General features: G+C 44.0%; 2 protein-coding genes and 2 pseudogenes across 2 annotated transcripts; 3 read left to right on the top strand and 1 right to left on the bottom strand.

Moving 5' to 3' along the window:
* Positions 1-25,138, top strand: part of LOC136489545 (uncharacterized) — a 116,427-nt pseudogene that overhangs the window by 31,849 nt on the left and 59,440 nt on the right.
* Positions 1,151-8,724, top strand: LOC136487157 (kinesin-like protein KIN-14P). Its single transcript, XM_066484282.1, has 19 exons — positions 1,151-1,446; positions 2,252-2,418; positions 2,495-2,638; positions 2,829-3,080; positions 3,164-3,235; positions 3,315-3,383; positions 3,485-3,643; positions 5,385-5,543; positions 5,625-5,706; positions 5,798-5,893; positions 6,003-6,179; positions 6,267-6,373; positions 6,459-6,636; positions 6,785-6,944; positions 7,037-7,290; positions 7,377-7,540; positions 7,640-7,786; positions 7,887-8,194; positions 8,301-8,724. Exons 1-19 carry the CDS (start codon positions 1,290-1,292, stop codon positions 8,425-8,427), a joined length of 2,979 nt encoding a protein of 992 aa, XP_066340379.1. The 5' UTR covers positions 1,151-1,289; the 3' UTR covers positions 8,428-8,724.
* LOC136485629 (UDP-glycosyltransferase 91B1-like) lies at positions 14,547-15,929 on the bottom strand (annotated as a pseudogene).
* Positions 22,690-24,544, top strand: LOC136485628 (uncharacterized). The gene is made up of 5 exons (XM_066482475.1): positions 22,690-22,873; positions 22,990-23,039; positions 23,172-23,295; positions 23,403-23,510; positions 23,677-24,544. The coding sequence occupies exons 1-5, from the start codon at positions 22,690-22,692 to the stop codon at positions 24,300-24,302; spliced, it is 1,092 nt and encodes a 363-aa protein (XP_066338572.1). The 3' UTR covers positions 24,303-24,544.

Here is a 25,138-nt window from a genome sequence, read left to right as displayed (position 1 = left end):
TCAATTGTACACGCTAGATATAATTGTGCAATAAACCATGCTTTACATTTGACATGGTACTTACAGAGCAAAACCGAATGTGTTACTTATTTTGAATCGACCGTGTACCACTACTATAGAAAATCTTTTACACAGTGTTTCACTTTGGGCCTCGGAGGCGGGCGGGCCGGCTGCTCACCTCGGTTAACCCTTTTTGCCCGCCACGGTTAAGATTTCTGTAGTAGTGTACATGTGAGTTTTGTACTAATGCATATAATTCTCAAATAGGGTATTAATTAGACAAACATATATGTGGAGAGTTGGATATTGGAATTATTGTGCTTACATATTTAACAAAATCAATCAAAGGACAATACAGTTGTACGTATCCAGTTACTGTTTGAGTTGTAATTATAAGATACTAATTAAATTACTAAGAAAGACTGTTAGATCACAATTTACTGGAACAGCTTGCAGGCAGATGAAAAATCCCATGTTTCTCTCCAAGTGTACAGTCACACAATCGATAATATTGTCAGAACTCCTAGCAAAAATCCATTGATAATCCACATGGTAAGTGCCATAATCATGCAGGCAATGGAAAGACACCATTTCTTCATATAACTTTTTTCACTATGTTTTGTTGCATAACTGATTTTCAGATACCTTTTATTTATATAACTTTTATTTTTAATTTCTTTAGATGTTGCACAACCAATTTCCTGCATGCACACATCCTCTTGGTTTATGTCCAACTCAATATCCCGTAGTTTGAGAAACACATTTGGCTAAAAATATTTTATAATAGCTTATGTCACTAGTAAGATTTTATCTTTTGTACATTGAAATCATCAAGGGCATCAACATTGTAGAGATCTTAAAAAAGGTAATGTATTTATACCAAAAGACTATTTATTTTTCAACTGGAAGCAAGGACAACAAGTAAAATAGCACATGACAAACGCAACCACAGTTCCCCCCCAAGAATCTAGGCAAAAATAGCCAAATGATAGAACCCCCATTTTTAGTCTCCCTAAATTCTCCAAGAAATATATGTGCAAACCAGCCCTCAAAGTCCTCCGACTTCCACTCTCTTCCCCACCCCGACCTCAAAAACACCAACCCCCGCCCTCTCCGCCCTGCGAGCGCCACCACCATTCCGTCCGCAAGAATAAGGAAGAGAGCTGCAGGGAGAGCTCCCCTCCACCGGCTTCCCCGCGCCTCCTCCCAGCGATCGCGCCTCCTCCCGGGCGTCCCAGCGGCGGTCGGGTCGACGGGTTCGGCGCTGGTCCTGGTCCGGGCCCTCCCCCATGGCGTCGCCGGAGCAGGAGGCGGCGGTCGCCGTGGCCGTCGTGGAGGACGTGATGCGGCAGCAGGGCGGAGGATGTGGCGGCTCAGGAGGAGGAGGAGATACGGTTGGGTCCTGGAGGAACCTCGACATTGCCTGGCGCAAGTCGGAGGAAGCTGGTGAGTCGCGGTGTACTTCTCTTGGTCATCTTTTTGTTTCGAAGGAAATTTGCATCTTTTAATGGTAAGTATTCGATTTGAGTTAAGGCTATTGCGTACATGGTAGGCTGAAATTTTCTTTCTTTTTTTGTGATTCAGTCATGATCTTTTCTTTTAGTTTTGTTTGGGATAGAAGCTTAGATTATTCTCAGAGTGCATTCATAATAGCTGCAATACAATTTCTAACAGAAGTCCTGAACTCATTTTTATAGCTAGCTGGCTTCCTATATGATTACTCTCTCTTAGGCATTCATAACGCTAGATTTAGCTGCAATGATTCCTTCTTCTTTGCTATGCGCCTTTGTTCCTTGTCACTCCTTGCTCTTGAGTTGACCATATAAAACAGGGCAATGGCCAACAACCTAATTGTAGTTTATAGGTAGTTACTTTTATGATCATCGTGGTTGTCATGACAAAGAGGTGGTATTAATAAGGGTGGACCTCCAAACCTGGCTGCATATATAGAATACCATTGTTTTTTGTTTAAGAATGTGATGACTGCTGATCCACTATTCCACTTAGGTTGTAAACAACACCAATCTTGTAATCGAGTTCTTTTTTGAAGGAAGTAATCGAGTTCTTTACATACTGTCATTAGGCTTCTAGCCCATATTTACACTTAAGTGATATAGCACTTGTTTAAAACAATGGTATGGTCTATTTTTTGTATCTTTGGATGTAAAAACACCTATTGCCATTTGTTGTTAGCAACTTAGCATAATCAGGGTCATTTGAATTGATGCTTCCTTTGGTTTGAGAAATGCAGCAATAAGAAGGTATGAGGCAGCCAACTGGTTGCGAAGGATAGTTGGGGTAGTGTGTGCGAAGGACCTTGCAGAAGAGCCTTCCGAGGAGGAATTCCGTGTTGGCCTGAGAAATGGCATTATTCTCTGCAATGCACTCAATAAGATTCAACCTGGTGTGGTACCCAAGGTTGCATTTCTCTCCTTCAGATCTGTAGTATTTCATTTTCTACTGTGATTTTGCGTGCTAAGTATGATGCTTTTAGGTTGTGGAGGTGCCATCGGATTCTACTGTCCCTGCCGATGGTACAGCTCTGTGTGCATATCAGTACTTTGAGAATGTGAGGAATTTCCTCATTGGCCTGCAAGATTTAGGTCTTCCAACATTTGAGGCATCAGACCTGGAAAAGGTTACACTATTGCCTGGTTTATTTACTTTTACTTTGAATGATCGACAAGTTTTTATTAAATCCGCAATTTTGGCACTATTTAGTGGATTACTCCCTGATTAATAAGGAGTGCTTCTGTAAAAATACTATTAACTAATTTTATTTATATTAGCCATCCCAATTTTATATTTTCACTTGCCATCAACCTCAGGGTGGACAAGGTGTTCGAGTTGTAGACTGTGTTCTTGCTCTGAAGTTATTTTGTGATGCTAAGCAAGTGGGAAAACAATCTCCATTCAAATATGGTGGCATTGTAAAGCCTTTGTCTGCAAAGTATGCCATTCGCAAGAATAATGAACCTTTTACGAAGGTGATGATGAGGAGTCACTCAGCTGAATTACTTCGAGATGGCATATCACTGGAGCAAATAGGTCTTGATTTTCCTCTAGAACCCACTGAAACAGTAAGAATCCATCACCTAGTTCTTCTTTCACATTACTTAACTCTCTTTTTAATTTGTGGTGATACTCATCTTCTTCGCTGTAGACTACTCCAGATTCCATCCGGATGCTTGTTCAAACAGTTCTCTCAGATAAGAAACCAGAAGAAATTCCTTCAGTGAGCCTACTGTGTAGCTAGCTGTTTATGCAATGTGGTTGAGAGAATAAATATTCATACTGAATCTGTAAATTTTCAGGTTGTAGAATCACTCTTGAGCAAAGTAATTAATGAATTTGAGCGCCGTATTGCAAGCCAGAGTGAATTGGTATATTCACTTCTTTTACCAACCTCACAATTCTTGCTGCGTTTTGAGTTTTGACTTAACCAACCATATGCACAGTTGGAATAATAGAGACTATGGAACAGGTGAAAGACACTATGGAACAGGTGAAAGACACTACGGATACAAATGACCGTAACTCAGTTTTGAGAATTGACTCTCCCTTTGACACCAATGTCAGTAAGTCATTATCCAGAGTGGACTCTACACAAGTGGAGTCTACTTCCCCCAGTGATCTGGAAAAGGTATCCACATTTTGTGAATACAGCAATAACTGAATGTTCTTAATTTGGTACAATACTACAATTAAGTATTTGCTACTCCCTCTGTCCAAAAATGTAATATATTTTATTTTCTCCTTAGACAAACATCTCTAACTTTGACCAAATTTACAGAAAATGCATTAATATCTAGAATACCACATAAATACACTATCAAGACATTTTATGATGATCAATTAATGGAACTAATTTGATACTGTAGATGTCGGTGTATTTTTCTATATATTTGGCCAAAGCTAAATAAGTTTGATTAAGACAAAACTATCATTTTTTTTTGAGTCACCCGAGGGGGGGGGGGGGGGGGGATTCTCCACCTGAATATATTGCATTGGAGAGGTAATATAGATTGCCGCTCAAGAAGATACAATGCACACTTAGGCCTTGTTTAGATGCCATCCAAATTCAAGTTTTTTCACTCTCTCTCCATCACATCAATTTTTAGCCGCTTGCATGGAGTATTAAATGTAGGTAAAAAAATAACTAATTACATAGTTTAGTTGGAAATCACGAGATGAATCTTTTGAGCCTAGTTAGTCCACGATTGGACAATATTTGCCAAATAAGACAAAAGTTATACTATTCATCGAGTTCACTTTTTTTTTCAATCTAAACGAGGCCTTACAACACACCACCACCGACAACACACACGGACAGAGAGGAGGACAACCACAAAACAAAGAGAGGGGAACAAAGAACTCCCATGCAGCAGCAACGCCACGACGCCTCCACCATGCTGTCACCGCTGTCGCGGGCACAGGCATGGCCAACGCCTTCGATCTATCCACCCGGTGCTCTACCCTCCCTGTCAAGAGGCAGAGTAGGCTCTCAGTGGCAGGAGATGGCCAGAGAGAGCAGCACAGAGGAGATGGCCAAACCGCACGCACCGCAGCACTGCTGGACCCTGCATACAAACGCGAACAGGCACACGGCCCCGCCGCCGGCTCGCCCGCTGCCAAACTGCGCGCCCACAACGCTACCGGAGCCCATCACACGCACCTAGTGGACATCACCAGATCCGGCCAAGTGGCCTCTGGATCCTGCGACACTGCACCGGATCGAAGGCCGGACCCCAAGAACGAGACGCCGCAGGCAACCACCATGGCCACGGGAGGGAGGGGCTGGAGCACTAACTGGGGGGTGGCGGCAGGCACCAGGTACCTGCCGGCCCGGCCGTGGCCAGCTGCCACGCGACCAGGCTGGTCACCAGACGCAGGCGGCCCTAGCAGGTCACCGCCGCCCCGCTCGGAGTTCCGGCCAGCTGCTGCCCTGGAGCGCGCGGGCAGGCGCGCGCCCAAAGCAGGCAAGGCCCGGCAAGATCCGGCCGCGGCCGCGGCCGCCGCCGGCGCCGGTAGATCCACGGCGCAAGGGGCCCGCGCGGTGGAGAACGCCAGATCTGCCCCCGGGAGGCCCAGCTTCGCCCCCACCGGCCAGCCACGACGCCGAAGTTGAAGGTGAAGAGGAGGGGTGGAGTAGGAGAGAGGGGGAGGGAGAGGTGGCTGTGACGAGTACCCTTTTTGGGGGCCTAGGGGAGCTCTGGGAGGACGACGCTTCTTTCAATTAGATAAATCTAATACATGTAGTTACTCAATACCGGCGTTCAATTTGGAATGGAAGGAGTATTATAGAACTATTCATCCAAACATGTGAAAAATATTAATTTTTCATTCTGGCTGAAATTGGTCCATGCACTAATATTTGTCATTAGGCCACTGAAAATATTAAGATGGACGAAGTTGAGAAGAATGCGTCAAGTCTGACGGAAGATGTAAGTACATTAGTACCTGCACCACTAAGCAATGATAATGTCAACAAACATATGCCAAAGCCAGTGAGAAATTTTGATCGAGAACAGAAACACATACAGGTATTTCAAATGGTTTGTGTTCTTCAGTGAATTTAGTTATATTTTCCACTATCATTCAGTGACTATTGAGAATGACTGTAGGATTTGAAAAGTAACATGTCCACTGTTAAGTCTTGCATGGAGCAGTTAAAACTGCTGTACTCTGAAGACCTTAAAAAGCTTGGTATATTGCGTGCTGAACTTTGGACATCTGTAACCATTAAACATTTTTCTTCCAAAGTTTTGGTGTTCATCATCATATTGTGTTATATTAGGTGATCATTTGCGTATTGTTTCTCATGCGGCTTCTGGATACCATAAGGTTGTTGAGGAAAACCGCAAGCTTTACAACCAAATACAAGACCTTAGAGGTATATTTTTTTCAGTCTTATGTACTAGAAACATGAGGACTATATACTTATGTTTCATGATTTAATGCGACGTGCATGCTGAAAAATCTCTTTTCTTCTTTGTCACAAGGAAATATCAGAGTTTACTGTCGAGTGAGACCTTTCCTTCCTGGAAAAGTAAGTTCCTCGAGCAGTGTTGCTGGAATAGAAGACAGAACCATCACACTTATGGTACCATCAAAATATGGAAAAGATGCAAAGAAGTCTTTTACTTTCAACAGTGTCTTTGGGCCCCTGGCCACACAAGGTTTAACTCACAAGTTGCTCCACTGAATTATTTGTTTGAAATTAGACCTTTTTTTAGTTAAGTGACAAAATCTTTCAATTAGTGCAGAGGAGGTCTTTACAGACATGCAACCTTTGGTCCGTTCTGTTCTTGATGGCTTCAATGTTTGTATATTTGCATATGGTCAAACTGGATCGGGAAAGACCTTTACAATGGTGCTTGACCTTTCAACTATGTTACTTTTTACACGAGTATTGATACTTTTTGCAATATGAAAACATTGTTTTCTGGCTGCTGCAGAGTGGTCCCAAAATTTTGACAGAAGAAGGGCTCGGTGTCAACTACAGAGCACTAAATGATCTATTCAGTATCCAGGAGCAGAGGAAAGATACAATTTGTTACGAAATTGCTGTACAGATGATGGAGGTCTACAACGAGCAAGTGAGAGATCTCCTTCAGAATGGTGGAAACAAAAAATATCCTTTCGTACTGAGCCTTTTTTTCTGAAAGCAATTTCGTACTGAGCTTGATATTAATCCTGCTCTTAGATATCTTAACTTTTTTTTTGCATATATTGAACATCTATTTTATTTATGATATTGGACCTCCTTAACGACAAGAAACATTGGAAATTCGAAATAATTCTCAGAAAGGAATTGCAGTTCCAGATGCAAATGTGGTTCCAGTCACATCGACCTCTGATGTAATTGAGTTGATGAATCTTGGCCAAAAGAATCGTGCAGTTTGCTCAACTGCCATGAATGACCGAAGTAGTCGCTCCCATAGGTTTGTTTGTTGTTTTTGCATTAGTGCCTCCAGTTCCAGGCATGATGTTGAACTTGGTGTTTTTAGCTGATGTTTGAGTAAACCGATTACAGCTGTCTGACTGTTCATGTTCAAGGACGAGATTTAACATCTGGAACAGTCCTAAGAGGTTGCATGCATCTTGTGGATCTAGCTGGCAGTGAAAGAGTTGATAAATCTGAAGTGGTAGGAGATAGATTAAAGGAGGCAGCGCACATAAACAAGTCACTGGCTGCACTAGGCGATGTGATTGCAGCCCTAGCCCAGAAAAGCACACATGTTCCTTACAGAAATAGCAAACTTACTCAACTATTACAAGACTCTCTTGGTAACTATCCAAAGCTCCATATCCTTGGTTTGCAACTTGTCGGCACCAAAAAAATGTGTTGTAAGTATTTTGTTTCCATTTTTCAGGAGGACAAGCGAAAACATTGATGTTTATTCACATAGCTCCAGAACCAGATGCTGTTAGTGAGTCCATAAGTACTTTGAAGTTTGCCGAGCGTGTTGCCACTATTGAGCTTGGAGCAGCCAAGTCAAACAAGGAAGGAGGAGAAGTCAGAGAGCTCAAAGAACAGGTTCGTCTATATGAACTCTGCTTCATGGCTTTCTTGAGTTCACAGGGCTTGTGACCAATATATTCTATGAAATTGTGCCTCATTACTTTCTTACTACAGATTGCTTGCCTCAGGGCAGCATTAGCTAGGAAAGATGGAGATCATGAGAGCATACGAAGCACTCAATCAAGCCCAGACATATATAGAATGAGAACGGGTAATGCATCACCTGCATCGAGGCACCCAATAGAAGATGGAAGTATAGAGGTATTCCTTTTTTTTAGTCAAAATTTATGATATGGTCTTTTCCTTGGTCACAATTTGAATTGATCCATACTCATGGCTTGATACTTGTAATGGTGCTCAGAACGACTCAGCATTGGGAGATTTGGCTGAGCACTCACAGTTCGGGAGCAGCAATTCCCTGCCAGAGTTGGGACCTGATGGCACACAAGATCTAGCCTTCTACCAAAGAAGCAGCCCTGAACAGCAATGGAGCTGGTCTGGGTCTGTTGCAACAGAGGATTCCGATGATTTCGAGGTTGCAACTAATTGCTCGTCAGAGCTAGATTGTGTGAGACCATCAAGTGCCCCAAAAGCTTCAGGTTTAACAAATGGAGGGGGCTCAGCTGCAAGAAAGACCCAACTCAAAGGTGCAAAAAGTTCAGACCTTAGGTAATCATCTACTCTAATTTATATCTTTAAATTATGCTAGAAGGTAACTAGCAAATGCTAAGATCAACTATTCTGAACTATGCGGTTTTCTTTTTAATTACTTTAGAGTGAATCCTGCAAAAAGGTCATCGCCGTTACAGAAAAAGCTGAGTGCACCCTCACCAACGCTAATCAAGAAGAGCGGTGCTGAAGGAAAGAAAACTCCAAATGGTAAAACAGGAACCAAGAAGTAAGCAATCCAGATGAAACTTGGTTTTGTTGTGACCAACTTCACCATGGTCAGGGACAGATAAACATGTTGATCCTACTGGGTGATACATTGATTTTGACAGATGAATATGTCAGTCCTTTTGAGAGGTTGCTGGATCTTCAGCCATATGCTGTAAATCACTCGTTCATTTTTGTTGTAGTACACATAGAAAAGGACAGAAAAACCTCGAGATTGGGAAGAAAATCATGACCACAAGGATATTTTAACCTTCCTAATGTGCATATCTATCAGAGTTTAGTAAATTTTGATATGATGTATTCATGAGTCATGTCCAACCCTGTGATTGGTTGCTTGTAAATTTTTGTGGTCTTATTTTTGGTTTACACAACCACAAATAATATGTTAATAACAAGCCAAAAGAATGAAGATGCTAAGCATACATGACTTCACAAAAGAGGATAATCCATTGTGGGCGCAGCGGACGGTATCAATGGAACAAACGGGAGCTAAAAGTTTAACACCCAAATGTAAACGGATCAACAAAATTAGGAACTTTTGGAGATTTCTTTGAAAGTTCTGAATGCTCAGAAGTTTGGTTCGGAACTTCCCGACCAAACTTTGAAAGTTAGAATTTGCACAAACCATGAACTCGGAAGACACATATTCAGAGTCGTTTCTTGACATTTTGAGCTGAAGTTTAGCATGTGACTTATGCACAAAAGCACTTGCAACAACTAGCCAGACAATCTTTCAATTTCCATCACTAAATCATCAACATATCAAATAACACATATGCCTCACATGTCAACACAACAATATGCCATCTAACATGAGCAAACTCATTCAATCTTCAACAAGTGGCGCCAATACCATGCATGATGGAAAATCAATCAACTCATATGGCAAGAGGAATACTGAATCACAACTACACAAAATTTACATTGAATCCCGCCCCTTGCAGGGGCGGGCGGAGACAAGCTAGCAATCCACTAGAAGATGAAGATACAAGAGGTGGGAGCCAACACGGTTGGTGGAGGCTCCAAATCCCCACAAATTTCACTCTCTAGTGGATGGATTCAGTATACCAAAGCCACACCCTCTCAAATTTCCTCCCTCTCTCAACCCGAAAACAGGGGAAAACAAGCCACACCATGAGAAGGGGAGCTTGGGCTCCCCATTTGGGCTGGTTTGCCCACTTGCAAAAGGTAACTCAAATTTAAAGAATATTACAAATGAGCCCCTAGACACCTATGTCACACCCCAAAATTTCTATTTTGGGTTGTGAATAGTTTACACTAAATAAAGATAATGTTTTAATCATTTTTCTAAAATTTCCAAGACTTAATTAGGCTTTTAGTAATTTAAAAAGTGCAAAATGTGAATTTTTAAATAACTTTTTATAATTTACATTGAAAAGGTGTTGCATTCATGCTGGTTGCATTTTGTGTTTATGAGTGCAAATGGTTTCAAAATACGTTAGAGCGACGTTTCATTCTCTTAGGGAATTTTCCAACCTTTTCTGGAATTTAATTCCTTTTTCCTTGACCTTAATATTTTTCTCTGATCATCTCAACCATCTTTTCATGAGCTCAAACTTGTTTAGTTGAGTTCCTTATCTTTCAACCTATCTCCAGAATTTTTCTGGTGATTTTTTGAGCTTCGAGCTCTTTTTAAAGGCTTAAATACTAATTCTGGATTTTTTGGAATTATTTTAATTTGCTAAATTCATTTTTATCCAAAAACCTTAATTTTCCACCGACCCAAACCTGACATATAAGGCCTTGTTTAGTTCCTCCCCTAAAGTTTTGTCTCCATCACATCGTATGTTTGGACACATGCATGAAGTATGTCTAAACAGTGTTATGAGGAAAGTGTCCATACTTGCTCCTACATTTTTGTTTTACTTTGAGTTAGAGTAGTTAGACCATTAGTTTGCATGCAGAATCTAAATTCGAATCCCATGTTAAGGTTGACTAGAACTTGTTATATCATCTTTGATACCTGGTTTGGATGGGTAGGAGTCATGCTTTGCCTTGCTGTCATGGATAGTTGGGTTGGTTATAATGTAAACCTGATTAATTGACTATGCACATGGATCTGGGGTTGGTACCTCGGTAACCTCTTTTAGACTATCTCCAACAGCCGATACCTAAATCAGCGACCTATACCCGGATTTGAGTTCTACACAGTAAATAGGTCGCCTACCCAAAACCTTCCTTCTCCAACAGCCCGCCTCCCTCCCCGCCTCGCCGTCGTTGTCGGGCCCGCATCGCCGGCGAGCTCCCTCCCCTGCACGACCTCCCTCGCTCCCTGCGCGTAGATCCAGTGAGCACCGCCCGCCTCCCTCCCCGCCTCGCCGTCGTCGTCGTCGTCGGGTCCGCCTCGTCGGCGAGCTCCCTCCCCTGCACGGCCTCCCTCCCTCCCAGCGCGCAGATCCGGCGAGCGCCTCCCGCCTCCCTCCCCGCCAAGCTCCACCCACTTCCTTCCCCGGCGAGCTCCGCCCACCTCCCTCCTCGCCTTGCCGTCGTCATTGTCGTCGGGCCCTCCTCGCCGGCGACCTCCTCCCGCGGCAGTGAGGTGAGCGCCAGTGGGCACCCGGACTTCACCGTCCCCGTGGGCTGCCGGCACGCCGGGCTTCCCCGCGTGTGTCGCAGTAGCGTGTGGATCCAGTCGTGTGGATCGAGCGGCGCGTGTGACACCTCAAATAGTGTCAACTGCAACATCACAATTATTCAACTCAACGATGACTGAACCATAGAGTAAACAAATATTCTAGATGTCGAAAGTCCAATATTCAAATCATTCATCTTCAAATGAACAATCAACAAGTGCAAATTCGTCGCCTCCAACATGTAGGTAGCTTGGTTTGACATGGAAAACGGTTGAGCCACAAACAAGTGCATCAATGAACTCTTACGAATGAAATATATGGCCAACACACCCATCACCTTGATGCCAAATGCACAATCTCCAACTCTAAAGTCAAATGCATAAATAAAACCTCCAATAAATGTTTCACATGAAGCCGCCAAATTGAGTAGGCAAGACAGGCAGGAAGTCCCAAGCACATATTAACAAATTAGATGAACAAAACTGAGTCTTCAACAAATTCTAGCCCTAGGAAATGTCGGAAGATGTGCAATTGACATTCTAAACCAAATCTAAACAAATTCCTTGATCACCAAAGGATATGCCAAGAACAGTGAATGCAAATCCATACTTTCCAAATGTGCTCCACCTAAAACATATAACTCCACCACCAACACTCACTAAATGAGCAACTTGCACATGTGAACACCAATGTGTGCACCAAACACAACTTCTCTTGCAAGAACAACTGTCTTAGTGAAAGGAACTATCAAATGTGTATCCAATAGAGTACCAACAAATTCTACACAAGATCTCACAAAAGAAAGGGCAACCACATTATACTGCCATCTGCAATACCAAACGTTGACCTCAAATTAGACTTAATGATCCATGCAGAGAACAAACTCCAAGCTGCACTAGGTGCCAAGCCTATGGTGTGTCCACTAAGTTTGGACCTCAGATTTTGCTTAGGTTTCAGATCGAGTCTTCTCCTATTTTGTCACCATTCACTGCTCATGACTTCTCCTATTCACGCTGCCATGGTCTACTGCTACCCAGACCATGACCTAAGACTACCCACAACGTAGCGATGCCGAAAAAACTTTCGTTGTGCCACATCTACCAATGCCAAGACATATTCGGCCTGTTCGCTGGTTGGTTTCTGGACTGGTTTAGGCTGGCTGGCGCTGGTTTATTGTGAGAGGAAAACACTGTTGGCTGGCTGGTTTGGGCTGGCTGAAACCAACAAGCGAACAGGCTGATTATATGCTCAGAGCATCGGCATCGGTGCCTGCCAGAGTATGTGGACCCCAACTCCGACGTTGATGGCGAGGTGAAACGAAGGAGGCAGGGTGCTGGTCTGAACCAACAGGCGCAAAAACACTTCTTTATTCTCTAAGCACCGGGGAAGGAAGATGACTCGGGTAGGATGTTTTTGGTTTCAGCATCGCCCTTCACAGCGTGTCTACCTGGTGCCTGGACGTTCTCTCTCCTCTTTCAGCATCGCAGAAAACATACGTTGTGGCTAGTCTAAGAATCTTCCCCTACACGTCTTGGCGTACATGCCGGTAACAGCACCCACCTACTAGTGCCTACTACCCCGTGTTAGAAATAATCCATGAGCACTATTTAGTCTAGTGTGTTACATGATGGCATGCAATGGTTGATTGAAAGTGGAGTAGTGGTGTATGGTCGAGACTGAGTTTAGAGTTGGAGTAGTGGTGTGCATGGCGCCAATTTGCATGGTGGAAGCCGCACCGTCCGGATGAGCAAGTGGCTTACGGTGTTGCTGCGCGGGTACATCCTACGGATCATGGTGCGAAGGCCGCCATGGAGGTGTGCTCCGTGGCATATCCTTGTCTATAAGTAGCCCATATGCCCCACTGTATTCAATTGCCAGGTTCAAGTGAACAATGTAGCCAAGATACAGGCGAGTTTGTAGCTACAGTGTTCGTAAAAAAAATGTGTCTATTGTGCTTTTCTACCTCTCGCCAAGAGCATTGGCGTTTGTAGGAAAAAAAACCCGAACCAAACTCTCCGTTAAAATCGAATGCCCAAGCTGACTTATCTCACTCCACGGTGTATAATACGGCGCTGTAGTGCACTGTACCACCTGATGTGGTCCGTTCGATGCGGCGATCTCAACGGTGGAGCCCAAATCGTTGCCGGTGGGGCTCCCCAGGCAAGACTCAGCGAGGACATGCCAGTTGTGGTTTCCGAGGCGACCCTCCGTGCAACGCTACCTTTCCATTCTAGGCACATTATTAAACCACCCTCACTCATATTCTCCACCCACACGTGACACGCCTAGGAAAACCCCAATGCCCCCCACCCTCACACCCCAATCTGAACCCAGCAATAACAAGAAGCAAAGCAGCAGCGGTGTCCTTAGCAGTTAGGCCCCGTTTAGATGCGGAAATTTTTGGCTTTTGGCTACTGTAGCACTTTTGTTTGTATTCGGCAAAAATTGTCCAATTATGGACTATTTAGGCTTAAAAGATTCGTCTCGCCAATTACAGGCAAACTGTGCAATTAGTTATTCTTTTTACCTATATTTAATGCTCCATGCATGTGCCGCAAGATTTGATGTGACGGAGAATCTTGAAAATTTTTGGATTTTAGGTGGGATCTAAAGAGGGCCTTAGCAGTAGCAAGGATGGATGATTGGATGGGATCAGGAGATGCGAAGCAGAAGGAAGGCAGAGAGACCTGGATTGAATTAGTCTTAACAATGGACGGACCCGGAGAAGATGGTGCCGACTTGCCATAGTTCAGCTGGTGCCACTGATCTTGGGTTGCTACCGATGTAGCACGAGACTGTAGAAGATGGGTTGCTGTTGATCTAGCACAGGAGCGGGTGACGTGGATACGTGCGAACCTGAGCCGCCGCCACGGCGGCCGATAGGACAACGAGAGCGGCGACGGCGGTGCCACAGCAGGAGCGGTGGCGGCGAGCTCCGTTCCGCCCTGTACGCAGAGGCGCAGCAGGAGCGTTCCCGGCGTCAGGTGGCGTGGATTGGCGCGGGTACCTATCAAGCCCAGCCCAAGCTAAATGCGCAATTTACCCACCACATGCTTCCTTCCCCGGCGTGGGCTTCAATCTACGGTTGGCGGGGTTTGAGGTCCGATCCACGTGGTTCCATACTTTTTTTTCCAAAGGTCACAATGATGACATGCATGTATGTGGTTTGTTTAGAAACTCCATAAGTTTAGTTTCTCCAAAAAAACAAAGAAACTCCATAATTTTAGGAAGCCTACTTGCGCTATCACCGAGAGCAGCAGAGGGTTAACAGAGTTTTCTTAATTCTTTGATTAAAATTTTCACGTTAAATCGGTGACCAAGATTTTATTCATATCTTATAATACCTCCTTGCATTGAACTAAAAGGTGTGCCCCAGCAAGACCCTTCCTTATTTGACTTACACAGTTACACTCATACACATGGATGGAGTACAACAGATAAATCACATTCTAATAACTTGCAATATTCGTGAACACTTATTGATTCTGGCAGTATAGCATATATCCTTGCATAAATTTAGAACTTCCACTCATTTATTAGTCCTTGTGCGTTCTGATAAATCGAATAAAATCGTCCATATACCTCTCTTGGCACTTCTCATCTCCAACAACAATCTTTTGCATCTTCTTCGCATTGGCCGCAAGGACCCTCCCACCTTCTTCCTCAGACATGACAGCTCCGATGGACCTCGCGACGCCTTCACGACTGAACGACCTGTCTTCTCCAAACCTCGGCACCTGAACTCCGACCTGCTTTGTCTCCATCAGCCGCGCGTTTATCCCTTGCTCGTCCAGAAACGGCAGCATTATCATCGGCTGCCCAAACACAAGGCTCTCCACAACGGAGCTCCACCCACAGTGCGTGAGGAACGCGCCGACGGCGCCGTGAGCCAGCACGTCGAGCTGGGGAACCCAGCCTATGGCGACGAGCCCGCGGCCACGTGTTCGCTCCACGAACCCCGGAGGCAGAATGTCGTCGGCCTCGGAGATGCCAGCAGGTCCCTTGAGAGCCCACAGAAATGGTGCCCCGGCGAGCTCCAGGCCAAGCGCAAGCTCGTGCAGCTGCTCCACGGTGATAGGAGGCTCGCTTCCGAGAGCGACGAAAACGACAGACTTTGGCTTCTGGCTGTCAAGCCAACATAGCGGTAGCGCCGTCTTGCCATTGTCGCCGTTTACTCCTCTGTGGCCTTCTACTGGGATTGGGAGAGATGGCGGCAGTAGGCCGAAAGGGATCACCGGCTTGCCAAAGATGCTTGAGAGGAGAGCCATGGATTCGGGCTCCAGCTCGACGCAGCTGCGGCAAGCAACGAGCTTGCATTTCTCAAAGGTTAGTGCGAATCGTTGGGGTATTGATGGTGGCATGGCATCTGCGGCCACAGGCGGCAGAGACACGCGGCACACCGAATTGTGCTAACGTCGTCGCTGAGAAGATGAGGGACAGGACGCAGGGCACATCGTGCTCTGCGGCAGCGGCGGCGGCCCAGTAATGGAAGCTGTCGACCATGAGCAAGTCCACCTTGTTGTGGTCATGGTCGGCATCGGCGGCGCAGGCGACGTCGAGGAAAGCCGAGAAGGGCGAGGCGAGGCCGTCGAAGGCCTTGTAGAACAGGTCCAGCTTTCCGGCTGGGACGTCACTGGTGGCCTCGGTGCCATCGGGGAGGCCATTGAGGCGTGGGAATGGCAGGGCCACGAAGTCGATGAGGCGGCGGGCAAGCCCGGGCGCGACCGGGCGGAGCCGGCTGATGTTGCGCGGGGTGGAGACGAAGAACACGCGGTGGCCGCGCGTGGCGAGGCGCTCGGCGAGCTCCAGGTACGGGAGCATGTGGCCGAACGCCAGCCACGGGAAGATGACGATGCGCAACGGCGGCGGCGAGGCGGCGTCCATGCGGCGCGGAGGGGGGCCGACTCGTATGGTGGTGGAACCGAAGAGAACGAAGGGGATGATGTCCTTGAGCTACCTGTGCTATGAACGGCCCCTAGCTAGCTAGCTACTTATAAGATGCATGCATGCATTTTAACCACCACGGTCACGTGGCCGCCCACACAACCGCATGCAACGCCTACCACAGGGAACGCAGCAACGTCCCTGTCAACCGCATGCAACGCCTACCAAAGGTTTAGTTGATAATATGATTGGGCTCATAGCTAGTTTGAAGCCTAATGGACATAACTCTTTTCAGCGAGGTCAATCATTTTGGAACTGGGCCGGCCCATAGAGCTTGTGTGCTGCTGGGATGTATTTGCTGAGAGCTGTTCTATGGTTATCTTTTTGGTCCATGTCCGGGCCCAGCACTGCAGTGTAAATGTGAGAGTCTTGTGACTGATTTCTGAAAGCCCTTGTTAATATGGAACTACTAGTCTATCAACCCGTGCTCTCATATGGGTTAGAAATTTTAGAGCACATAAGTATTAGTTACAATTTAATATACCTCTAACTAATAATACTAAAACTAAATTGTATGTTTTTCACTTTGTTAATTTTCTAACGCAATAGATACTATGATGTCTTTATCCAATTGTGATAAATGTATCAATTACTAAACATTAGCATAAACTATTTTGGATCTTGTTGTAGCACATATCTTCTGATGTCATGAATCTAAAATAAATTACTAATATTAAATTGCACGTTTTTCATTTTGTTCATTTTCCAACACAATGGATATAATGTTCTCCTTATCTAGTTGTGATCAATGTATCAATTACTAATCTATATGTTTTTTCCATCCATACCCATAGTTCTTTCTCTTTGCATAACACCACTGTCTACCTTGAATATGAATTTAGTTGAAACATTAGCTTACAAACAAAAGCTTAAACTATGGTGCCTCTTATTGCAGCCCATATCTTTTGATGCCATAAACCTTTTCAAATGATCTTGTTAAGTACTAAAGATTTTTTATTCTCAAGCTCAAATTCGTATTGTATCTTTATTAACTCTCATTTTGTACTTTTAAACTGAATATTTTGAGTCATAAATTGCACTCTTAAATATTACAATAACATAAACAATCATTTAAAACATGCACCAAATCACTCAAAAATCGATGATAGAGCTTGAAGTGATATCTAGAATGGTGCTAAGCTAGAGAGAGTATTTAATATTTAAGTCATATAATGATTTTTCACTCTAAAATAATCCCAAAGATAAGGAAGTATAGGCACATATGGTTCGCACTACCACTATGCGTCTAAATTTATTTATCAAAAAAATATATATGCAGTAATGGTTATACTACCAATATAGATAACATTTTAGTTAAAATGTACACCCTCCACACCAAGTTATAATTTGTTCAGACATTTCTGGTAACTTTTGTTATATATTCAGATATACACTGTGTCTAGATACATAGCTTCACTATGTATCTAGAAAGAAAATAAGAACGACGTATAATTTGAAACGAAAGGAGTAACATATATAAAATAAATATTTATATAAATTATGTCACTCCTTTAGCAATATAGTTTTAAATAATTTGTTAGTATCATTAGTATATGAGTTGTTAAAAAATATTTTTCATGGTTGCTAAAATCGAACCTATATATTTATCTCTCAAGCCTGCATGTGTACTTGATATGTATGATGCCATAATATGTATATTTACTTCAATAAAATTCTAATATATCAATATTAGTACTCCCTCCGTACTAAAAAAATAAAGTCATTTTGGACAAGGCTTGGGTCAAACATTGGGAATATAAATCATGAATAACTTTTAAGTTGTTGAGTTTGGAAATATGAAAGCCATATAAATAGATTTGTCTTGAAAAATACTTTCATAAAAATATACATATATCACTTTTTGATAAATATTTTTATAAAAATAAGGAGTCAAAGTAATACTTTGGAGACCGTGTCGCTGTCCAAAATAACTTTATTTTTGAGTATGGAGGAAGTAAAATTTAACATGGAAACATATATATGCTTTATGGCAATTTAAATATTTGTAGTAGTAGAAGATGATAGCTTACATGTAGATTTGAGGGATCTTTTAGTCTTTTAAATAATGAAAAAGTGTTAATTTAGATGCAGATTTAAGTGGTTTTGTCAGTATAATTGCTATGTGGTTTTGTTAAGGGACTATTTTCGGTGTTTGATAATTATTAATATATATTTTACTTGTTCTACATGACCAAACATAGCGAACATTGAAGTGTGTAATTTAGAAATTTATGTAGCGTCCTCATATTGGTGTTGGACTATTTTTAATATATTGTATTGGTATTTGCATATAGATATGAGAGATATTTTTACTTATGTTTTTATGAAGACTAAGATTGATAACTTTGATACAAACTAAAAGGTATAATCTTATATTATATTTTACAATGACATAGATGGGTATTTTGAATAGATGTGGGTAATTTATAAATGAATTAGAAGGTTATTTTCCTTTCCTAATAGCTAAGGTCTAGTTTAGTTATAAATTTGGGAAGTTGTTTCGAACTATTTTTTAGTCGATGAACGATGAAAACAACTTGATGGGCGATGAATAGATGGATTCCTGGTTCTGCATGGTTGACAAAATTTTCTTGTTTTTTAGACCATCAGGCCTCTTTAGTGTAAATGCATTAGTGTTGAACTTAATAGACAATATATGTATAATGGTTGTCTTTTGAGTTATCACATAGTAACTCCTAATTTTTTAATTTGGGCAGAAACAAAAGTTACGTTGTAAGTTGTACGAAAACAACAACTCATACAATGGTGCAATAAGGGTCTCGTAGTCCTCAATTTTAGCTTATATAAAATATTTGTTTCACAAAACTACATCCTTTATTTCACCTCCATCTTTTCCTCCAAATCATAAAAACTATTATATAATGATGATAAGACGTGTAGCAATGTATTTTTTATTCTTGATATGAGCTCATTTGTATATCTTATTTGTTGGGGTTAGTAGATTGTATCTCATGTTTTATGAATTAATGGATCATCCTTCTATTTGATTTTTTATTAATAGATTATCTAACGTGCATGTGATGGGCATTGTTGACCTGATATTTTATTAAGATACTGACCTCAGATATTATAGTTTTAACCAACTATGAATGTGAGTAGGAGATTTTTCCCGTGCGTTTTTATTTTCTTGAAGAAATTTTTTCTATCCGTTGAAGTTATGTAAACTTTGGTACAGGAGATTTTTTCCCGTACATTATTTTTCTTGAAGAATTTTTTCTCGGATTAACAGATTAACCTTCTATTTGTTTTTTTATTTTTTATTTATAGATTATCTAACGTGGATGTGATGGGCATTGTTTATGTGATATTTTATTAATATCTAACCGTACGGGTATTTTTTTATTTGTAGATAGATCAACAGAACGTTTTTTCCTGGCAAAAAAAGATATTAGTTTTTTTGAAGAAATTCTTCCGTACATTGAAGTTGTGTATAGGAGATTTTTTTCTCATACGTTTTTTTTCTTAAAGAATTTTTCCCCATACGTCATTTTTTTATCTATATAATTGTGGAGCTGGATAATTTAAAAAAGAAAATAAATCTACGGTTAAGGGATAGTTGGAGTCTTTCAATTAAATGTTAGATGTTTCTGATTAATGTGAGAATTTTTAGCATTTATCTTTTTTTCTAGCGGTTCTGGTGAGAATTAATGTGGAGGCTCCGTTGGGGCCTCTAATTAGTAATAGTAATATGGAATGTCTCACTCCTATTGTCAACTCTAAGAGACTTGGTAAAATTAGATGTTAAATTATGAGATTTAGCCATTATATAAAATATAAAGCCCATCTAAAATGTCGAGTTTTACAACAGTCTAGCTAAACTGGAAAACACAGATAGCAATTAGGACTATGATCAGCGAGAATGGTGGGATAGCCCGCAGGGGAAAATGAAAAACAATATAGACAAGCTGTTGAAATGATTTTTAGGAGCACAATAGACCCAGTCTGTTGGAGTTGCTTATATCTTCTAAAAAAGTAATATAGATTCACTGATTCTCTTTGTGCTTGCGGTGATTCAGTGAGTCCCTCAGCAACCACATGTAAGTATATATATGTAACTCAAAATGTCAAAGCTTGCAGCTGTTCGCTATTCATCTTCGGCCCAACCACGTAGTTGCAGGATGCGATGCCATTTTTTCATCAGATGCCTAGATTGAGACGCATCGCTGGTGGGTGGCGTTCCCAGATCTGTCCCACAAGGACCAAATTAGTAAATACATGTTACGGGCGAAGGCATGCGTAACGTGTTAGCAGGGATCTTCGGTGGAGCACCTGCCGTGTTCGAGTGTCCCTCGAGACAGATTCGCACCAGGGTTTTTTTTCTCTAGTTTTCTTGCAGGTATCTTCAGGTACCTATGGACCACAATAGGCGGCCGTGTGCTCGTTGTTAGCGGCGACGTCTTCATGAATTTCTTGTAAGCAGGTGTGTTAGTAAATTAGTATAGGTTCCAGTCTAGTATGCACCTTAGTGGTGTACTCCCTCTGTCCCGTATTGATTGTCGCTCTGGCACACTTCAGCTCTGTCCACGTTCACACCTTCTGTTGTGTATCTGGACCATCCCTTTGTCCACATTCACAGGTTTTGTGCTGCACCTCTTCAAAAGCTACAACGACACTGATAAAGGGACAGAGGGAGTATGTTGGTGTGCATGAGTTGTGTGTAGCAAGTGTTTGGGTGTGTGTTTGTTAGAGTGTAAGCCCATGGGCCATGGGCTTGCTGATCTAGGCTCCCCATCGTGCTTATTCAATGGTTGTCACTGATCAATGTTAAGAGCACTATCTAAACCCTAATACTCTCTCCAGCGGCGGATCCAGAAAATATTTCAGGGGGGGCTGAACAACACTGCTGCTCGATCTTAAGTCTCAGCCCCCTACACTATAGAACTTTGCCTAAAAATTCATGGGGGCTCCACATGAGGTTCCACTATAGAACTTTGCCTAAAAATTCATGGAGGCTCCACAGGAGGTTTCACTGCTCCGGTATGGGTAGGGGGGCTCGAGCCCCCCGCCCCACCGTTGGATCCGCCCCCGACTCTCTCATGGTATCAAAGAGATGGTTCACTTCTGTGACCTCTCCTTGCTTCCGCAGACCCTACTGCCGCCGCCACTGAGCCCCTCGCCGGCTGGTTCACCGTCGTTGAGTTCCCTCACCGGTGCACTCCTCCTGTTGATGTCCGATCTCACCGTCCACGTGCGCCTCTCCTTATGTGCCTCCAAGCACGCCGCCGAGTGTGCACAGACCACCGCCGTTGTCAACATCAAGGTGCTCGTCCCCGTGACGATGGATCGCGCTGCCAACAACTACAGCTGGTGGCGCACCCTCTTCCTCGTTGTCCTCGGCATGTATGCCCTCAAGGATCACGTCCACTCTGACGTGGCCAACCCCGACCGATCGGCATGGGGGCAAATGGACTGCACCGTCCTCACCTGGATCTACGGCACCATCACCGACGATCTTCAACAGACAGTGATGCTTCGTGTCGGATATATGGGCCCGCGTTACTTGCACCACCCGTATTTTCTACTATGCCTATCTGATCAGGCCGAAAACGGCGAAGGATGAGGCCCACGAAGGCCAGGTGAACTTATCAGCTTGGAGATCAAGTCATTCCGAGGATATCCGGCGCCATCCATGCGATAGGAATTTGTGCATTTATATTGCGCTGGTCTTATCTATTTGTGCGTTATTCTTCTTAAGAAATTTGATCGATCGTTGTGGTCCCATAGCATTTATTACACTATTCTTTTCTGGCTGTCTATTATCCTTGAGGACCTTTGTGGTGCTGACTTCCGTATACTTAAATCTCGCCTTATTCCTGATTCATGGGTTGTTCTTGGTACTGTAGTTTTATATGGTTGATGCAACATGATCCTATATGATTTGGAAAATCCTATTTCTGCAAGAACTCATCACCTACATGTTTCATTTTGATTGAATTTGGTAATCACGAAGGCTTGATTGAACAGAACCAAACTCTGTACCATTTGGTGAATTTGGCCAAGAGGTGTCGGAACCACACGATGAGAATGAATATAATGAAAAGTAAGGCGAAAATGGAATAACTTGAGCCATATACACTATTAACCGATCTGATCTCTCGAAGAGAATGGGTGCAGCGCAGATCGACTTGTAGAGTTCTTTGTTAGTTGAGATTTAGCTGGTCCCAACAGTTTTTGAGATGTAGCTCCTGTCAGTGGGAAAACATATCTTGCTGCCTTAGAACAATTGCTGGTTTATAGAGTTCTGTTGAACAAAATATTTTCACAATTAACTAGAGGCAGATCCGAACCGAAGAGATCTACCATTCATCTGCATGCATATGGTTAGCAGCATCTCAGATCTCTGAGCCAAAAGATGCAACGTGGCAACGTGCCATGAATAATGTGACAAAGTAAACGATCGTGCAAATAATTAAGCTGAGACTAGCAGCCAAAGACTAGGATAGAGTAGATCTCAGATCTCTAGAAAGAAAACAAGCACTGGATGCCAGCATATATAGGAATTGAAAAGGATGTCACTAGTTAGATCCTTTTGTTTAAGACCCTTTGCTTGGAGCAGAAACCGGAGAAGGTAAGCTGATTGATCAGGTTATATATCATCCGCACATATATAGACATCCGTGAGTAGTCGTCCCAGCTGCGCCACATCTCCTCTCCTCTCTGTAACGTGCACCCTTCAATTCCTAGTGTGTGCGAGCAGCTTTGCCAGCAATGGCGAGAGCTGCGTTGGTCCTCCCTGCTGCTCTACTGCTGTGCCTTGCATTGGGCGACCATGCCGATGCTGCGAGGAACACGGTTGGGGTCTACGAGCTCAAGAACAAGAAGGGGGATTTCTCCATCAAGGTCACCAACTGGGGAGCCACCCTCATGTCTGTCATCGTTCCTGACTCCAAAGGTATGCATGGTTTCCTTAGCTTCCAAGCTGGAGTCCTTCTGCGTAATGCATGCTTTGTGACTGCATCATAACGCTAGCTGGTTTACATGCTCTTGTGAATTTATTTCTTGCTGCAGGGAACTTGGCTGATGTCATCCTTGGGTATGACACTATCGCTGAGTATGTGGTAAGATCACAGATCGATCGATCTCTCTGTTCTCACATGCACTCTAGAGCTTGCAGTGTGCATCATTAATTCCTCTTCCTCCGGTGTTCAACGACACGGCTGTATTGTGCTGTGCGACCTCTGCTCAAACAGAACGGTTCTTCTTACTTCGGGGCGCTGGTCGGCCGCGTGGCCAACAGAGTCGCCAAGGGCCGCTTCGTGCTCGACGGCAAAGCCTACCGCCTGTACATCAACGACGGCAAGAACGCACTCCACGGTACGCTCTCGATCGTTCTCAGGTCACTCTCGTGCATGGATCACGTACGATGTGCTATCTTCCATGGATTCACTAGCTTAGTCTCGCCGTCGTTGTTCATCGATCAGGTGGCCACAGGGGTTTCAGCAAGGTCATCTGGACGGTGAAGGAGTACGTGCCTGACTGCGACTCCCCTTACATCACCTTCTACTACCACAGCTTCGACGGAGAGCAAGGTAAACAAACCCAAAACGCGCCAAAAAAAGAACATATATTTTAGTTAGCTTCTGACTGACCATGTGCCCAGTGCCGATGATGAGCTGACTTTGCACTTAATTGTTCGAACCGCATCGTGCTGCACATGCTGATGACGCTCAAATCAACGGAACGTACTGGGTGCAGGATTCCCGGGCGACCTGGACGTGTACGTGACGTACCAGCTGTCCAGCCCCTACGACCTGGCCCTGCACATGAACGCGACGGCGCTCAACAAGGCGACGCCGGTGAACCTGGTGAACCACGCGTACTGGAACCTGGGCGGCCACGGCAGCGGCGACGTCCTGGGCCACCTCATCCAGGTGTTCGCGTCGCTGTACACGCCTGTGGACAAGTCGATGATCCCGACGGGGCAGATCGCGGGCGTCGCCGGGACGCCCTACGACCTGCGCTGGCTCACCCCCGTCGGCGCCCGCATCAACCTCGTCTCCGGCGGCGGCGCGGTGGGCTACGACCTCAACTACGCGGTGGCGGTGCACGGGCAGGGGTTCACGCAGGTGGCGTTCGTCCGGGACCCGGCGTCCGGGCGGGCGTTCGAGCTGTGGGCGAACCAGCCCGGGGTGCAGCTCTACACCAGCAACTGGCTCAAGGACGAGAAGGGCAAGGGCGGCAAGGTGTACCAGAAGTACGGCGCGCTGTGCCTGGAGACGCAGGCGTTCCCCGACGCCGTCAACCACCCCAACTTCCCGTCGGAGATCGTCAGGCCCGGCGGGGTGTACCGGCACGACATGCTCTTCAAGTTCTCCTCCTAATTGTTACTAGTCCGTGCCTTCGTGGACAGAACCCTTTTCAACCACCACAACGTTCCTGTCGACTGCTACATCATACACCTCATAGTACTGCACGTCATCACTCCTAATCTCGTATATGATGAATGATGCACTCAAGAAATCTCAAAGACAACGATTCCAGAAGGCAAATGGACAGAACTCTTTTCAGCGAGGTCAATCATTTTGCAACTGGCCGGCCCATAGAGCTTGTGTGCTGCTGGGCTGCATTTGCTGAGAGCAGGTCTATGGTTAACTTTTTGCTCCATGTCCCGGCCCAGAACTGCAGGGTAAATGTATTTGAGGCGTGTGACTGATTTCTGAAAGCCCTTGTTAAATTTGGAACTATGGAGTGTCCCACTCCTCGTGTAATGGTTAAATATATCTTCTAAAAAAGCAATATAGATTCACTGATTCTCTTTGTGCTTGCGGTGATTGAGTGAGTCCATCAACAATCACATGTAAGTATGTAACTCAAAATGTCAAAGCTTGCAGCTGTTCGCTATTCATCTTCGGCCCAACCACGCAGTTGCAAAGATGCGATGCCATTTTTTCATCAGATGCGTGTAGATTGAGACGCATCTCTGATGAGTGGCTTTCCCAGATCTGTCCCACGATGACCAATAGCAAATACAGGCATAAGTAGCGTGTTAGCAGCGATCCTGCCATGTTCGAGCGCCGCTCGAGACAGATTGGCAGTAGGGTTTTTTTCCTCTAGTTTTCTTGCAGGTACCTTCAGGTATGTATGGACCACAATAGGAGGAGATGTGCTCATTGTTAGCGGCACTGTCGTCATAATTTTTTTTGTAAGCGGGTATGTT

Source organism: Miscanthus floridulus, chromosome 10 (genome assembly GCF_019320115.1).
Source record: "Miscanthus floridulus cultivar M001 chromosome 10, ASM1932011v1, whole genome shotgun sequence".
Classification (NCBI taxonomy): Eukaryota; Viridiplantae; Streptophyta; class Magnoliopsida; order Poales; family Poaceae; genus Miscanthus; species Miscanthus floridulus.
The sequence above is the reverse complement of the archived record's forward strand: the minus strand, read 5'-3'. Positions and strand labels throughout refer to the sequence as shown.

What these genes read in the sequence shown, in the direction of transcription:
- LOC136487157 (XM_066484282.1), top strand. Translation starts at nt 1,290, where the DNA reads ATGGCGTCGCCGGAGCAGGAGGCGGCGGTCGCCGTGGCCGTCGTGGAG. An exon ending in GCGCAAGTCGGAGGAAGCTG is followed by an intron (nt 1,447 to 2,251) that starts GTGAGTCGCGGT and finishes TGAGAAATGCAG; the next exon opens with CAATAAGAAGGTATGAGGCA. An exon ending in AGGCATCAGACCTGGAAAAG is followed by an intron (nt 2,639 to 2,828) that starts GTTACACTATTG and finishes CATCAACCTCAG; the next exon opens with GGTGGACAAGGTGTTCGAGT.
- LOC136485628 (XM_066482475.1), top strand. Translation starts at nt 22,690, where the DNA reads ATGGCGAGAGCTGCGTTGGTCCTCCCTGCTGCTCTACTGCTGTGCCTT. An exon ending in CATCGTTCCTGACTCCAAAG is followed by an intron (nt 22,874 to 22,989) that starts GTATGCATGGTT and finishes TTCTTGCTGCAG; the next exon opens with GGAACTTGGCTGATGTCATC. An exon ending in CGGCAAGAACGCACTCCACG is followed by an intron (nt 23,296 to 23,402) that starts GTACGCTCTCGA and finishes TTCATCGATCAG; the next exon opens with GTGGCCACAGGGGTTTCAGC.